At 44.6% G+C, this 16,109-nt stretch overlaps 1 protein-coding gene across 1 annotated transcript; it reads left to right on the top strand.

Annotated features, from left to right (window-relative positions):
- Nucleotides 1-1,864: 1,864 nt before the first annotated feature.
- LOC138149579 (thyrotropin-releasing hormone receptor-like) lies at nucleotides 1,865-5,370 on the top strand. The gene is made up of 2 exons (XM_069072756.1): nucleotides 1,865-2,614; nucleotides 4,749-5,370. The coding sequence occupies exons 1-2, from the start codon at nucleotides 1,865-1,867 to the stop codon at nucleotides 5,106-5,108; spliced, it is 1,110 nt and encodes a 369-aa protein (XP_068928857.1). The 3' UTR covers nucleotides 5,109-5,370.
- Nucleotides 5,371-16,109: the final 10,739 nt, after the last annotated feature.

Here is a 16,109-nt window from a genome sequence, read left to right as displayed (position 1 = left end):
AATAAAAGCTATCTGAGACAATTACATAGGACTCATGATGGAAAATGCTATCCACATCCAGAGAAACAACTGATGGACTATGAATGCAGATCAAAGCATACTATTTTCACTTCATTTTTTTCGTGATTTCTCTCCTTTTTATCTGTTCCTTCTTTCCAGCTGTGACTGATATGAAAATATGCTTTACATGATTGCATACATATAACCTTCATCAAATTGCTTACTGTTTTAGGAAGAGTGGAGGGAAGAGAGAGGGAGAAAAATTTGGAACTCAAAATTTTGTAAAAAAAGGAATATTAAAAACCATCTTTATATATAATTGGGAAAATAAAATACTATTAAAAAAAAGAAAGTGATGACTAAAATGTTAATAGTGCAGATTTAACTTAGAAGTGTTTTGTGCATACTTTTTTCCCCCAGAGAGCAGGTTGTTAAACATTTCTCAGCAAACCTCTAATTCTCTAATCATTTCTAATTGGCCACAGTCCAATAAGCTCTGGATCCCGATAAGCAGTGTTAATGAGGGCTTTGGGGTAGAGTGAAGAGGTGTTGAGAGACAGAGGACCCCAAGTAGGGCCAAGTGAAGTAGAATATATTTCTCTCGGTAAGTGGAGAGACAATTAGATTTGTAGTCAAAACTGTTTTAAAATCCTGCGTTAGACAAGTCACTATGTGATCAACTTCGACTGACTCCACTAAGCCTTGGTTTCCTCATTTGTAGAATAACGATAATAACCCACCTACCTACAGATTAGTCACGAAGACAGCAATTTGTAAAACGGAAGGTTTGGAGGATGCTGGGATGAACCCAAGTCCAAGCCACTAAAAGGTGATTTGCTTCATAGAATGAACTGGGTGAGATGAAGAAACATCCTGGTAGATGTCTAAGAAAAGGGCCAGAGAAGAGCGCAGAGTATTTAGCTGGTGCATTAGGCCATGATATCAAACTCTTCCTCTGCTGGGCTCCCCCTGGGCTCCGAGCCTTACAGGCCCTTCGAGTGCGAAGGTTGGGGGATGTTGGGGAGGTGCTAGGACCCCAGCGGGGCGGACCCATGCAAGGCTATGAGGGGCGGAGTTGAGTAGGAGCCGATCAAAGATTGAAGAGGCAGCCCAGCTCCCACTGTTGGCTTCAGCACCCTGCTTCCGGAGAAGTCCAGTCCGAGAGAAAGATCACCAACGGACCCGACATCCTACAGTGGGAAGGTAGAAAGGGAGAGAAGGTAGGCTCTAATCCTGGTTTAACTTGGTCCTGAAAACTTGGGGAAGGGGAAACCTGGTTGGCTAAGGGGCACTCGGCTTGCATGCAGTAGGAGCTTGGAGCCAAAGGAAAGGTGATGCCCTAGCTGAATCTATGTAGTGGGAAGGGGCACGCAGCTGGATTCATGACCGGGTGATACTCGTGGAGGCCAGGGCGGAAACAACTGAATCTGGGGGGGGGGGAGGATAGGGAGGAGGCACAAGCGGGGTCGCCCTCTGAGGGGGATCATAGGAGCATAGTTAGAGTTGTAAGGGATCGTAGAGTTTATCGACTCTAACAATCTTATTTTACAGATCCGGAAACTAAACCCAGAGAGGTTAAGTAACTTGTTCAGAGTCACACAGTTGGTAAGTTCTGAGGCCGGGTTCAAATCTGTGTCTTATTAACTCTACGTACAGTAACCTCCTCAGAAGACTGGGGGGGGGGGGGGGGGGGAAGGGGGGGGGGTAACAGCTGGAATTTGTGGCACAGGAAGTGCCTAGAGATGGATGATTCTTACTGGTCTCCTCATGTCTCCTCCAAGGTAGTTCGACCATGGAGAATGGAACATGGGAAGTCAGCAATCTCTCAGCCAATGACTCGGATCCTGGTCGGACCCTGGGACTGATGCCTCGGACGCCCCTGGCTGTTCAGGTGGTGACCATTGCTCTGGTGCTGCTCATCTGCAGCGTGGGCATCGCAGGCAATGCCATGGTAATCCTGGTGGTGGCCCGGAGTCGCCATATGGTCACGCCCACCAACTGCTACTTGGTCAGTCTGGCAGCCGCTGATCTCCTAGTGCTGCTGGCGGCGGGGCTGCCCAATCTGTCCGACGTGTTGGCCTCTTGGGTGTTTGGCCACGCGGGCTGCCTGTGCATCACCTACCTCCAGTACCTGGGCATCAACTCGTCCACGGGCTCGCTCACAGCGTTCACTGTGGAGCGCTACCTGGCCATCTGCCACCCCATCCGCGCACAGTCCCTATGCACTGTGGCCCGGGCCAAACGCATCATCGCCCTTGTGTGGCTGGGCACAGCAGCCTATTGCGTCATGTGGCTCTTCCTGGTGGACACGAGCGAGGTGGCCTTCGCCGATGGCGTGCGGGTGCAGTGTGGTTACCGAGTGTCCCGAAAACTCTACCTGCCCGTCTACTTCCTAGACTTCGCACTGTTCTATGCACTGCCCCTGGGACTGGCCACGGTGCTGTACACGCTCATCGCCCGCATTCTCTTCCTAGGTCCCCTGCCCCGCACGTCCGACGTGGACCTTGCTGGCTCCCTCCACCAGGGCCGCTCCACAGAGCTCCCTTCTGGCTCCGGCGGGTCGGTTCGCTTTTCGTGCCGGGGTAACAGGGGCGCCCTGAGCTCCAGGAAACAGGTAGGGGTTAACTCTAATCCTTCCCTTTTCTCCTTTCCTCGATGGGTCAAGAGGGGCAGGGAACTCAGGAATGGAGAAGGCAGACTCAAAGGCTTAGTATAAGGAAGGCTTGCTGGGCGGGTTAGGGTCACATTTAGGGAACTTGGTGGGTCTGATTGTGACAGGTCTCGGTGGAAGTTTCGAAGAGATTAGTTTGGGAAAACAAAAACCAAAACTTCCTAACAATTGGAGCTGTCCAGAAGTAGCATGGGCTTTCTCAAGAGGAGATTGGGTTCCCTATCCCGTTGGAGGTCTTCAAACAGAATCTGGATGACCACGAAATGGATGTGTTGTAGCGGAGAGTCTTTGGGGGCACCAGTTAGATTAGTCACTGAATTTAATTCCAGTTCTCAAAATTCTGTGATTCTGTGACATGTCCAGTTTGGTTTTAAAAGCTTAAAGGACCTCCTTTTGGCAGTCTTGACAATTGCTTTGTGTTGGGTTTTTTTTTTTCCAAGTAGTGAGAAAAATTGGGAGGTTTGGTCTTTTCCCCCATAACAGATGAATCCGCCATGAATCCCTAGACTTTGGCTCTTCAAACTTTGTCAAAGCACATCCCCTCCTATTATCATATCTGATCTTTTGTGATGTTTCTATAATCTGTGTCCTCTCCATCTTTTGACTACCACTAACCATCACCTCTGGCCTAAAACGTTGCAGTAGATTTCTTTCTCCCTACCTCCAGCCTCTTCTTCTCCTTAGACAAAAACCTACATGTAATTGCTATAGTAGCTGACTTTATAATTGTAGGATTTGGTTACACTGTATCTTCCTTGTAAAAAAGCTCCCTGCCCACTTACATTATAAAATGTCAGAACTGGAAGAGATCTTGGAACATGGAATGTTGCCACTGAAAGGAATCTTAAAATTGAGTAGATCAGAGTTAGGGGGGATCTTAGAACATACAGTGTTGGAACTGGGAGGGAACTTAGTCCAATCATTTACAAATAAGGAAACTGGGGCTCAAAGAAAGCAAGTTTTGCTCTTGAGCATGATGTGGAACAATGGCTACATTTGGGCATGCAGTTTGACTTCACAGGAATTTCTCCAATGGCTTTGCATATGATGTTGCATTCCAGCTTCATTTCTCGTAGAATCCAGGGGGAAGAAATAACCTGGGGCAAGGGACTGGTAATTGGTCCTTCGGGCTATATTTCCTGAATTTCCAGCAATTCACCAAGCACCAGAATAACAGCCCCTCCAGGATTCACACCATCAAACCAGCAATTAGAACTCCCAGGTGGTGTTGGAGGAGGAAGTTTGGGAGGCTGGCCTAATTAGCAAGTTTGAAGTGCTAACAGTGGGCTTACTCACTGTGTTTGCTTGGGCAGCCCCACTTTCACTCCCCTGGCTTGTTTACAAACAATGCAGCTAGTTAGAGCTCCGGGAGAGCTCTGGATTCTACAGAATTGCAGCCCAGCTCAGCAGAGAAGTTCTCAGTCACTGAACGGTAGAATGTGAAATGGAAGGGAGGGGGAGATGAAGGAGTGACCTGGTGCTGGACAGAGCACAGGTTGTGGGGAAGCAGGAACTAGGAAGTCTGGAAGAGTAGACACAAGAGGGAGTTTCCAGATGGAGGAGAAATACCCAGAGTGAGACGTTAGCCTTGAGGGAAATTACAGACTTAGATTCATTGGATCATAGAAGAATTGTTCTCCCAAATTCATCTTTCACTCACAGACTCATAAACTCTCAAGTTAGAGAGGAGTCTTGGAGGTTATCCACTTAATCAGTTCAATAAACCTGTATCTGTTAAGCACCTGCTAGTGATACAAGGACAAAAGGGAAATAATCCCTGCCTTCAGGGAGCTTACAGATCTATCAGGGGATAAAAAAGAGGCAGAGAAATGTTCACAAAATGACCCAGTGAAGCTTCCTAGTCACCACTGAGATAATACATTGTTACTCCCACACTCCTTTAAGTTGACATGTGGTCTCATATTGCCCCCATTTTGTAACTGGTGAAACTGAGGCTCAGGGGTTAAGTGACCTGCTCAAGGGGAACATAGTTAATAATTCCAATGATTCCAAGTTCAGTGCCTTTTCTCATCTACAAAACCTGAACACAACTTCTTATCCCTTCCTCACCTGGCAGGTCACCAAGATGCTGGTTGTGGTGGTAATTCTGTTTGCCCTGCTCTGGATGCCATACCGCACCCTGGTGGTGGTCAACTCCTTCCTCAATCCACCCTATCTGAATCTCTGGTTTCTCCTCTTCTGTCGAATCTGCATCTACCTAAACAGCGCCATCAACCCAATCATCTACAACCTCATGTCCCAGAAGTTCCGCACGGCCTTTCAGAAATTGTGCAGGTGCAGGAAAACCCAGCCCAAGCCCTCATCCGAATACATGGCCCCTGTCTACTACAGCGTCATGAGGGATTATTCCCACAATAACTCCGACTCTAATGCCAACCAGTGCAATAGCATCCCTGGACCTGGGCAGAGGAGCTAACTGTCCAGATAAAATAGTGGCCTGGATGACGGGAGCTCCGATGGGCCAAGAGCCCCCACTTCACCCCCCAATGCCATTCCAGATAGTTTGGATTGGTTTGTCTCAGAGGGGGACCTCTGTAACAAATGCATGGCATGAGCATGTTTTAATTGGGCTGGGGATGGGGAGAAAATGATCAAAAGATTTCTAATTTGAAGGGACCTTAGAAATCATCCAGATGAATAGCACCCTCTTCATTTTACAGGTGAGGAGAGGGAATCCCCAAGGGGGGGAGTAATTTGCCCAAGATTACACAGAGAGTTAAGAAGAAAGTCAGGATTTGAACCCCACTCTTTTGATTCCACTACACCACAATGCCTGTCTTTTTAAGAAATAGAAGAGAGAGATATATTGGATTGGAGGAGCATTTCTGCTTTCCAGAGCCTCCTGTTCCTTGCTGCCTAGCCCCTTCTTCCCCAGAGGGATCATAGCTAGGTTAGAGTCCCCAGAAGGAGTTCCTGGGAGCCCAGGGAGATAACACTCTCCCATCTCTAGCCAGAGTTTGCCATAATTGACCCACCCAGCTTTTGGAAGGGAGGCTTGCATGGAGCGTGTTTTGAATAACCCTAACCCTCTGCCATCATGGCAAAGTCAAACCAGCCAGTGTCAGTTTTGTGAACCCTAAGTGTGGAGGGAGGCAGGGCTCATTCTACTCTCTTACATCTGCCCAGATGTTTTCAACCAGATAAGGCAATCTGGTTGAGGGATAATGATTTAGGAGCTCTCTAATTCTTGCTGGTCTGGAGAAGGAGCACGCTGAAGACATTTTGGAAGGGAGAACACCTGTGTGTGTGGTGGGTAAGGGGATCAACCTTTTTGCATGACTAGAAGCTATGCTTATTCTTCTATTATTGGCTATAACTAATAGTGGAGTATTCCTCTAATTGAGCTGTTGCCCTCCACTCCAGAAGCAGCTGCATTTCTATGTATAGTGAGACATTCTCTATGCTTACGGGAGTCATTGATGACACAGAAGCCAAAGGAGGGCTCAGAAGAGCAGAAAGGATCCAATAGGGAAAGGGATGAAAGAGAATCTACTCTCAGCCAACTCACAACTTGTGATGCTCCCTAGCTCACTGGGACCTGACAAAATGATCCCCAATGCCTTGAGAGGGAGGAAGAGTGCCTGGAAAAAGAAGCAGCAGCAATTGGACAATTATGGTCCCTAGCCCCAACTTGAACCTTGATCTCCCACTGGGACCCTGAGTGACTGAAGTCATTGGGAAGAGGGATTCAACAAATGTTAAAAAGAAAGCATCAAGGCTTATTTTTCCATGTCCCTATACCTGAGGCTGCATGTTATAATTATATCTTTGTAATTATGATAATAATAGCAATAATTCACATTTCTATAGTGCTTTAAGATTTACAAGACATTTTCCCAAAGTAGTTGGGTGAAGTAGGCACTACAAAATAGTATTTTCCCATTTTGAAGATGAGGAAACTGAGGTTCATAAGATAAAGTGACTTGCCCAGGACCTGAGCCCAGACCTCTCTTGACTCCAAGCCCCATGCCTTGTAACTATGTGGTTGCTGAGATGTTTGACCTTAGGACTCAGATGCAATCACCATGTAGAGTGTGTTAAGCCAAATCCTGATGAGAGAAGATGGTGGGAAGGATAGTCAGGCTCAGTGGGGATGAGCCAGTGTTTGGATGTGGGAGGATATTAGGTGAATGCTTGGGGACTTGAAGCATCCCAGCCTGACATCTCAGCCAGCCCAGGGACACATACATGGGATTTAGAAATGACTCTTAGAGGTCATCTAAGCTAATGCCCTCCTTCATTCATTCAGTATGCATTTATTAAGTATAGACTATGTGCCAGGCACTGCAGTAGGGATGCAAGGACAAAGAATGAAACAAAACCCGAGGAAACTGAAGACCACAGAGAGGAGGTGATTTGTCCAGAGTCACAGGAAGGAGCTGAGTGGGGACCCAGAACCCAGATTCTGTCTGATCTGTCTAATGGTTCAGACTTATTTAACCTCCCCCTCTTCCCTCACCAACTCCCCGCCACCACCAATTGACCCCAACCAGGATGGTTTGCCATAGTAACAGGAAAGCAGTTGCCCCTCCTTTCCACCCTGAGTCCAAACCTACTAGAACTAGAGTATTTATAGGCACTCTCTCCCAGAAAGCACACAGCCACTTCTCACTTCACACACAGACTTAATTGGCCCCTGTGAAAAGGTTTGAAGTGAAGGCAGAAAGAGCCCTGGGCATCAGGGAAGAGGAGCCAAAGGGCCCCGATGACTCAGGTCATCAGGCAGGCAGTCAATGGGACAGTAATAGCGAAAAAGCAGCCTTTCATATTCTATACCCATCCTGGCCCTGCATAACTAACAGGTGCCACCCAGTTGAGGTTCCAGCAGGTGGAGAGAGCTCTGATGATATAGGGGAAGGAACCCGAAATCCAGTCTCCACATGGCCACTCTCACTGTGTACCCTTGGACAAATCATTCCCCCTCTCTGGGGCTCAGTTTCCCCACTTGTAAAATGAAGACATTGACTAAATGACCTTTTCTTTCTAGTTCTAACATCCTAACTTTGTAAGAATAAGAATGGGAATCTCTTACATTTATGGAAGAGCTTTGTAGTTTACAACCACCTCATATAATCTTCATAATAGCTTTAAATATCCTAGCACGATTATAGCCGATCAAGCACTGTACCCATTTGAAAAATGAGATGCTTAATGTTCAGGGTTAGTAATTAATAGACCTATATTTATATAGTGGTTTATGATTTGCAAAGCATTCTTTTTACAAGAGCTTATTTGGACCCAACAATAGGCCCATAAAGTTAGCAAAGCAGGCCTCATTAGCCCCATTTAAGAGATGAGGCCTGGAGGTGAGGTGGCTTGCCCAAGGTTCCCTGGCTAATAGGTAATGGAATCAGGACTCATGCCAGGCTCTCTTGACTCCTAGCCACTATGTCCAACCATACTTCTGTTTGCTCCCCCTCTCTCATCTGGGGTGTGATAGCCCCTTTGGCATGGGAGATCTAGGGATAGTGGGTAGAAAAGGATGAAGAAAGACAAAAATTGATGAAGGAGTCCCAAGAACAGATCTGGAAGCTTCTTCCTGCTTTGGGATTCTATGCCTCCGAAGCAGAATAACCATAAGGATGTTAGCCAACCTTCCTCCTGTCTTCCATCAGCCATCTGGCCAAACTGCTATTTCATGCCCCCATTTATCCTGATGGTTCAATCTTTGCACACTGTCCCCTGCATCTGAGAGGAGACCAGATCAATAAGTAATCCCATTAAGGTTTCTGGGAACCTGGCTCTGGCAACCACCAGGATGAAAATGAATGATGCTGGGCTCATTGCCCTGCTCTGCTCACAGGATGGACAAAAGTTACCTTGTAGAGAAGAAGGAGTCGTTTCATTAGGAAGCAGCCTGGAAGAGGATGTGGCCACCCACAAGCTGCAGGACTGCAGGGTTTAGAGGGGCCTTAGAACATAGAATGTCAGAGCTGGGAGAGGCCCTGGAGCATAGAATGTAGGGTGTCCGTGCTGGACAGAACCGTAAGTGTGAAAACATAACATGTGTTAGTTACCAGAATACTAGCTGCTTGGGAACTATTCTGCCATGCACCCGTGTAAGTGCCAGATTTTACCCAGTTATCTCCACCTTTCTAAATCCCACTTGCACTTTCATTTTATGCCTTGGAGTGGGGGAGAAGGGAATCCCAAGGGCTCCACCTCCCAGGAAAGAGGAGCTTCAGCTCTGTTCGCATGGCTCACCCTTCCTGACACTTGTCTCTTTCTCAAAAAAAAAAAAAAAACCCACAAGAAGACAGAATGAAATCCTTAGTTTAAAAGGAAAATTAAATCTCCAGAAAATTGAATCTCCAAATGGGGTAGACTGAACAGTCTTGCCCCCCCACCCCCATACCCCATCCTCCCTGCCTGATGTCCCAGGGATCTGGTCACCAGACAGAAACCAAGGATTAGGACCACAGGGTTAGGACTGGAAGAGACTTTAAAAACTATCTTGTCCAACACCCTCATCTCACAAGTGAGGAAACTGAATTCCATGGAGGTGGGTGATTTGCTCCAGGTCACATACATAATAACAGATCCATGTCTTCTAATGCCATGTTCAGCTGTAACACACTTCCTTCAGGAAGCTACCGAAATGCTGCTGTTAAAAATATTGATGGGATCCGAGACGATAGAAACTGAAGCCTAGTGTCCAGCTCGAGGGAAATGATAGTCTCACTGTCCTCTGCCCTCCCTGATCGGACCACATTTGAAGTATTGCATTCCTTCTGGGGCAGCTAGGTGGCATAGTGGATAGAGCATGGGGCCTGGAGTCAAGAAAACTCATCTTCATGAGTTTAAATCTGGTGCTTCAGACACTTAGTAGCTGTATGACCCTGGGTAAGTCACTTAACCTGGTTTGCCTCAGTTTCCTCTTCTGTAAGATGAACTGCAAAAGGAAATGGCAAACCACTCCGGTATCTTTGTCAAGAAAACTCCAAACGGGGTCACAAAGAGTCAGAGATGACTGAAACAGCTAAACAACAATTCCATTCTGAGTATGACATTTTATTTTATTTTATTATTATTTTTTAAAGCAATTAGGGTTAAGTAACTTGCTCAAGGTTACACTGCCAGGTGTTTCTGGGTGGATGCTAAGTGTCTGAGTCCGGATTCGATCCCCCAGGTCATCCTGACACTGGGGCCGATGCTCTTACTCGCTGTGCTACCTGGCCGCCCCTGAGTATGACATTTTAAGGACATTGTCCAAGGTCCAACTTCTGGCATGCTTCCAGTGACTGGGAGCTCACTACCTCATGAGGCCATCCATTCCATTATTGGCTCTCTCTAATGGTTGGGAACCAAAATCTTCCACCCTACAGCCCCCACCTCTATTTGTTATACAGTTAATTTGTGACCAAAGATTAGGAGGAAACATGGTCCAGTGGGGAAAGTGTTGGATCTGGAGTCAGAGGACCGAGGTTCTATTTCCAGCTCTACCATTTACTTGCTGTATGACTTTGGGCAAGTCTTTGATTGCTCTTGGCCTCAGTTTCCTTATCTGCACAATGAGGGGATTAGACTGACTGACCTCTAAGATCCTTTCCATCTCTATGACTCCATGACTCAGGTTTTCTGATTCCTAGACTTGTACTGGCTTTTGCCTGTTCCTGGAGGACCCAAATTTTGCTTCCTGGGGTCACTGAGACTCCTAAGAGCTCTCATCCCTATCTCTTTTAATGCAACCAACAGAGATGATTGAAGACAAGTGGTAAAGGAGAAAAATCCCTGGACTGAACATCCAGGGAGCTGGCATCAATTCTGGCTTGGCCACTTACTACTCATATAAATTAGGACAAGTCACTTAATCTCCTGGGGCTCAATTTCTTTAAACTCTTAGCACCCCCCGCCATGCAAAATAACCCTAATTTCTGTCGTGAAAATCTCAAAAGTAAGATAGTAAAGTGTTACAGAAAAGGGAGCTACTCGTTATTCAGAAGCATCTTTTCCTCTCAAGATTTAAAATGTCTAAGGAGTGATTGGATCCATAGGCAAACATCCATCTGTTAGATAGGGGATAGAGGAGAAGAAAGGTAGCAAATATAAGTAGATGGGAAGTGGGATGGTCTAGGTGTTCTGGGAGATTTGGGGGATGAGGAGGGGAGAAGAGTTTTTGCACCCACGGAGAGGCAATGATCCCAAGGTGGTAGGAAAACTCTGAGTCTGCCTAGCAACTGGGGATGGAAAGGAAATGGAATTCCCAGAGCTAGGAAATGGTTCATCAAAGAAACCATAAACATATCAATAGTCTAACAAATAAAAACCAAGAAAAAAAATACACGCAAGGGATTCACTTTAATTTGAAAGAGGAATTATTGGAAATATAAAGAAGCCCCAGTGAGCAGGGCGTGGGGCTGATGGCCCTTTGGGAGCCTCCATATGCTGGAAGGGGAGCCCAGGGACAGCTCCCTCCTCTTTCTGGTTAGTTCTAAATATTTTCTTGCTGCCTCTTTTTCAGCCTCTAGGTAGGGAGGAGGCAGAGGGCTCAGGGAGCCACTTGGCCAAATGAATTTTAGTCTCTGTCTTCTCCCACAACCAAACTAATCACTCCCTACTGGAAAGAATATGTGGGAACCAACATGACTAATGTGGAAATACATTTTGCATGACTGCACATGTATAACCCATATCAAATTGCTTATCTTCTCAATGAGGTGGAGAGGAGAGGGAAAGAATTTGGAACTTGAAATTTAAAAAGGAAAAGAATGTTAAAGATTGCTTTTGCATATAATTGGGGGGAAATATAATATTAAGTCATTAAAAAAGACTATGTGGGAACAAGGAGGGTGGTGTGGAGGTTATCATCTCTTGCCTTTGCTCCATGTCTCCCCAAGCACTTTTCCAGTGCCTTGCACATAGCAGGTATGTTATACGGGTTTGTCCTGTTAACCACTTTCAACTTCTCAACTTTGCTTCTCACAGTATACCCAGGAGAGCATCAGGGCAGGGGTGATCATCCCTGGGTGATTTTAGACATGGAAACTGAAGCACAGAAAAGGGGAGCAATGAGAAGCGTAATAGACAGACCACCTGAGTAGGCCTCACCAGACTAATGCTGGTATCCTTGCTCTACCATTAATTAGCTGTGTGACCTATGGTAAGTCATTTTCATTCTCTGGGCCATAGATTCTTTATCCATATGTAACCAATGGCCCAGGTTCTGGGTCTATCCAGACTATGTTCAATCTTGGGGGGGAGGGGTGTAAATAAGGGAATGGGGGTGGGGTGAGGCAGGAGTGTTCTGGAGCTAAAGAAGATGGCTCTCTAGAGCCCTAGTGAGCAGGGCCTGGGGCTGATGGCCCTGTGGGGGCCTCCATCTGTTGGAAGGGGAGCCCAGGGATAGCTCCCACTCTTTCTGGTTAGTTCTATACTTTCTTGCTGCCTCTTTTCTAACCTCTAGGCAGGGAGGAGGCTGAAGGATCAGAAAACCCCTTGGCCAAATGAATTTTAATCTCTATCTTCCTAGAGCTCAGAATTAAATTTTCTGTGTGAGTTTTTACATCTAGGAAATCAGCAATGCTACAAAGCAAGGCTTGATTCATTGTTTTTGTTGATTGTGCAGACTTAAGAAAGTATTAATGATGAAAACTGAGCGCTGATTGAAGCATGCTCTTTTCACTTTCTTAATTTTTCTTGTTTTTGTGTATTTCTTTTGCAACATGGATAATATGGAAATATGTTTTGAAGGACCACATCCTTCACACATATAATGCCTCCTCAAGGGGTGGTGGAGGAGCAGGAGGGAGGGAGAGAATTTGGAACTCAAAATTTAAAAAAATGAATGTTCAGAAATTTGACATGCAAATGGGAAATATTTAATGAAATAAAAAATTTTAAAAATACAAACAATAGAGATTAAATTTTAAAGTATGTATACATATAAACATATGTATACATATACATGCACATACACATATACATATTCCACCTCTCTCCCAACCTGGTTGTTAAACATTTACCAGAACACCTCTGTATTGCTCTAGAAATATCACTTGAATCCTTTGACCCAGTAATACCACTTCTAGGGTTGTATCTCAAAGAGATCATAGAAGTGGGAGGAAGACCCATATGTACAAAAATATTTATTGCAGCTCTTTTTGTGGTGGCAAAGAACTGGAAATTAAGGGGGTGCCCATCAATTGGGGAATGGCTGAACAAGTTGTGGTATATGAATGTAATGGAATACTATTGTGCTATAAGAAATGAGGAGCAGACAGACTTCATATTTACCTGAAGAGACATATACAAACTGATGCAGAGCGAGAAGAGCAGAATCCCGAGAAATTTTTACACAATTACAGACACAACATATGTGTGATGACCAACTTTGATAGACTGGACTCTTCTCAGCAATGCAGGGTTATAAGTCAACTCCAAAAGACTCATGATGGAGAGAGAAGTCTACATTCAGAGAAAGAACTTGAAAGAACAGTTTGAATGCTGATTGAAGCAAATTACCTGCTCTCTTTCTTTTTCTTGTTTGTTTTTATTTCCTCTTTCCCATTCTTCATTCTATCAGTTACAATCTTTCTTTACAACCTGACCAAGGTCTAATGTGAAAGTATTTGCAAATCCTACACTTGATTGCATGCTGACATGAGGGGGAGGGGGGGGAGGAGGAAAGGGAGGGAGAGAAAAATTGAAACTCAAGGGATTGTGGAACTGAATCTTGTAAAATAAAAGTAAACAAACAAATCAATAAAGACAAAAAATTTAAAAATATGTAAATAGAAATATCACTTAAACTTAGCAGGAGTGCTGGAGAAGACTCAGGGAATGAAGTTGTCTCTAGATTGAAGTCTAGTGACTGTAGGCTAAAAATGAAGATGATTATGATAATAATAACATTAACTGAAATTTATATGGTGATTTAAGGTTTGCAAAGTATATCCATTCTCTCATTTGAAGCCTGGTGACTATAGGCTAAAGATGATGATGATGGTGACAATGACATTGATGATGAAGATGATGATGATGATGGTGATGACAACGACTGACAAAGATAACTGGAATTTATATAACAATCTTGCAGTTTTAAAGGTTTGCAAACTGCATCCATTGTCTCCTTAGAGATTCCCAAAGCTGCCGGGTCAGGAGAAGTTCTGATAGAAGGCCTTTTTTGGCTCATACTCCTGATTTGGTTTCCTCTGGGAAGATCAAAACTCTGTTCATCCAAGTAAAGGGCCCTTGGGACTTGAGTCAACAGGTGATTAAATATAGGGAAGACTTTCTTTAATTTGGCATACTCTCCTGGATACGCACAGTCCACAAAAACTCAAAATACCAGTGAAGGACAAGGACCTGGTTTATTCCTCCACATCACAGTAAGCAACAAGTCTCTTCAGCTCTGGTCTCAACTGCTTCTTGGTTCATGAATTCCTTTATTAGGTTTAGGGAGCTTAATACTGGGACTCTTTAATCAAATGCTGGGTTCAGCCTGGCCAAGGAATGCTTCATATCTTGCACTGTCTCCATCAGCTGTTATCTCTAGGACCTCATGGCTCCCTGCTGAGGAGTCCATGTTTCCATGTTGCACATAGTACCATGGATGGGTCCTGTGGATATGCAAGCATGCAAACCTTCCCTTCAGGAAATGAAGTCCAACTGTCTGTAGCTCCTGTCCTCTTTGTCCCTCTCAGTTCTAGTTTTCTGCCTTTTCTCCCTTTTAAAAAAAATCATTTATATATTTTTGTTTTTATATTTTCCTCAGTGTCCTTGCCCTTCCAGAGAGCCACCTCATATAACTAAGAATATTTTTTAAAGGGGAAGAGAAAAAAAAAACAGCAAAAACAATCAACACATCAAAAAAAATCCGAAAATGTATACCTTTTACACACTCAGAAACCTCCCACCTCTGCAAGGAGGACCAGGGAGGTGTATGATCATAACTCTTCTTTGGGACCATTACCAACTCTTTGTAATTTTCCAACATTTACTTTCAATTGTTTACTTGTGGAGAATCTTTCCATTTATGTTGTAGTAGTCATCATGTATATTATTTTTGTGTTTCTGTTTACTTTACTTTGCATCAGTTCACTTAAGTCTTTATATGTTTCTCTGTATTCAACATAGCCATCATTTCTTAGAGCATAGTAATATTCCTTGATATTCATTTACCACAATTTATTTAGTCATTTTCCAGTCAATGAATATCTACTTTTTTTTGTTATCATAAAAAGTGTGGCTATAAATATTTTGGTGTATATGGGTACTTTCTTCTGATCTCCTTGGGGTAAATGCCTAGTGGTGGAATCTCTGGGTCAAAGAGATTTTATAGACATTTTAGTCACTTTATTTGTATGATCCTAAATTGCTTTCCAGTATGAGTGTACAGTAATGATTCACTTCTCTACCAACAATGTACTGGTGTATCTATCTTCCTACAGCCCCTCCAGTACTTGACTATTCCCATCTTTTGTTATCTTTGTCAATTTGCTAGGTGGGAGTTGAAGCCTCAGGGCTGATTTGCTTTGCTTTTCTCTTATTATTAGTGATCCAGAGCATACTTTCATGTAATTGTTAATAGTTTGCAGTTCTTCTTAGTGTAGTGGACAGAGCCCTAAAGTCAAATTCTGCCTCAGACACTTACTAGCTGTGTGAGTCTGGGCAAGTCACTTAGCCTCTGTCTGGGTCAGTGTGATAGTAATGGAATATAAAGATTCCCCTGTATTGGCTTGGTTTTCAAATTGATTGTGTTAAAACCCAGAGCTTGTTAATCTCACCTGTGGGATGGACTTGTTGATGTAAAAAGAGAGTCCTGAACTGGGAGGAGCTGGTTACTAGATTTGGAGAGACAAGAGAGAGGCAGAAGAACTTTTTGGAGGCAGCACCCTCGTGGAGGCAGAGAGAGACTGAGAGGATTGCTGAGGGCCACTTTGAATCGCCCTGGACTTTTGAGACCTGTCCCTGGAGCTGCCTAGGACTGAGGAGACATGGCTGTTTTGCTGGTACTTTGTCTGTCTGTTTTGATGTTGTTTTGCCAGATTTGTCCACTGGTGAAAGACTGTCCTGTTGAAGTCCTGGAACCTGGCTGTTGGCTAAGAGCTCCTGAGACTGTCCTGTAGACAGAGAGTGAATACTGTCCACTGGTGAAGGACAGTGCTGTTGTTGCAGGGGTCTGGGAACCTTTCTGTTGGTTCAGAGCTACTGAGACTGTCCTGCAGACAGAAAGTGAATACTGTCCACTGGTGAAGGGCAGTGCTGTTGTTGCAGGGGTCTGGGAACCTTTCTGTTGGTTCAGAAGCCTTGAAGAAGGATTTTCTTGTTGTATGTTTACAGAAATCCTGGGAGAGGGTTTTGCTAATGTTTTCAGGGGTTCTAGGACTGTTCTGCAGACAGAGGATGAATTAATGAAGAGACTGGCAATGTATCTTGTGGCCTTGCTAAGCCTTGTCTCCCCAGGAACTAATATTGC

Source organism: Petaurus breviceps, unplaced genomic scaffold, assembly GCF_028583685.1.
Source record: "Petaurus breviceps papuanus isolate PSGF00001 unplaced genomic scaffold, PetGlider_PUasm1.0 90847, whole genome shotgun sequence".
Taxonomy (NCBI): Eukaryota; Metazoa; Chordata; class Mammalia; order Diprotodontia; family Petauridae; genus Petaurus; species Petaurus breviceps.
The sequence above is the reverse complement of the archived record's forward strand: the minus strand, read 5'-3'. Positions and strand labels throughout refer to the sequence as shown.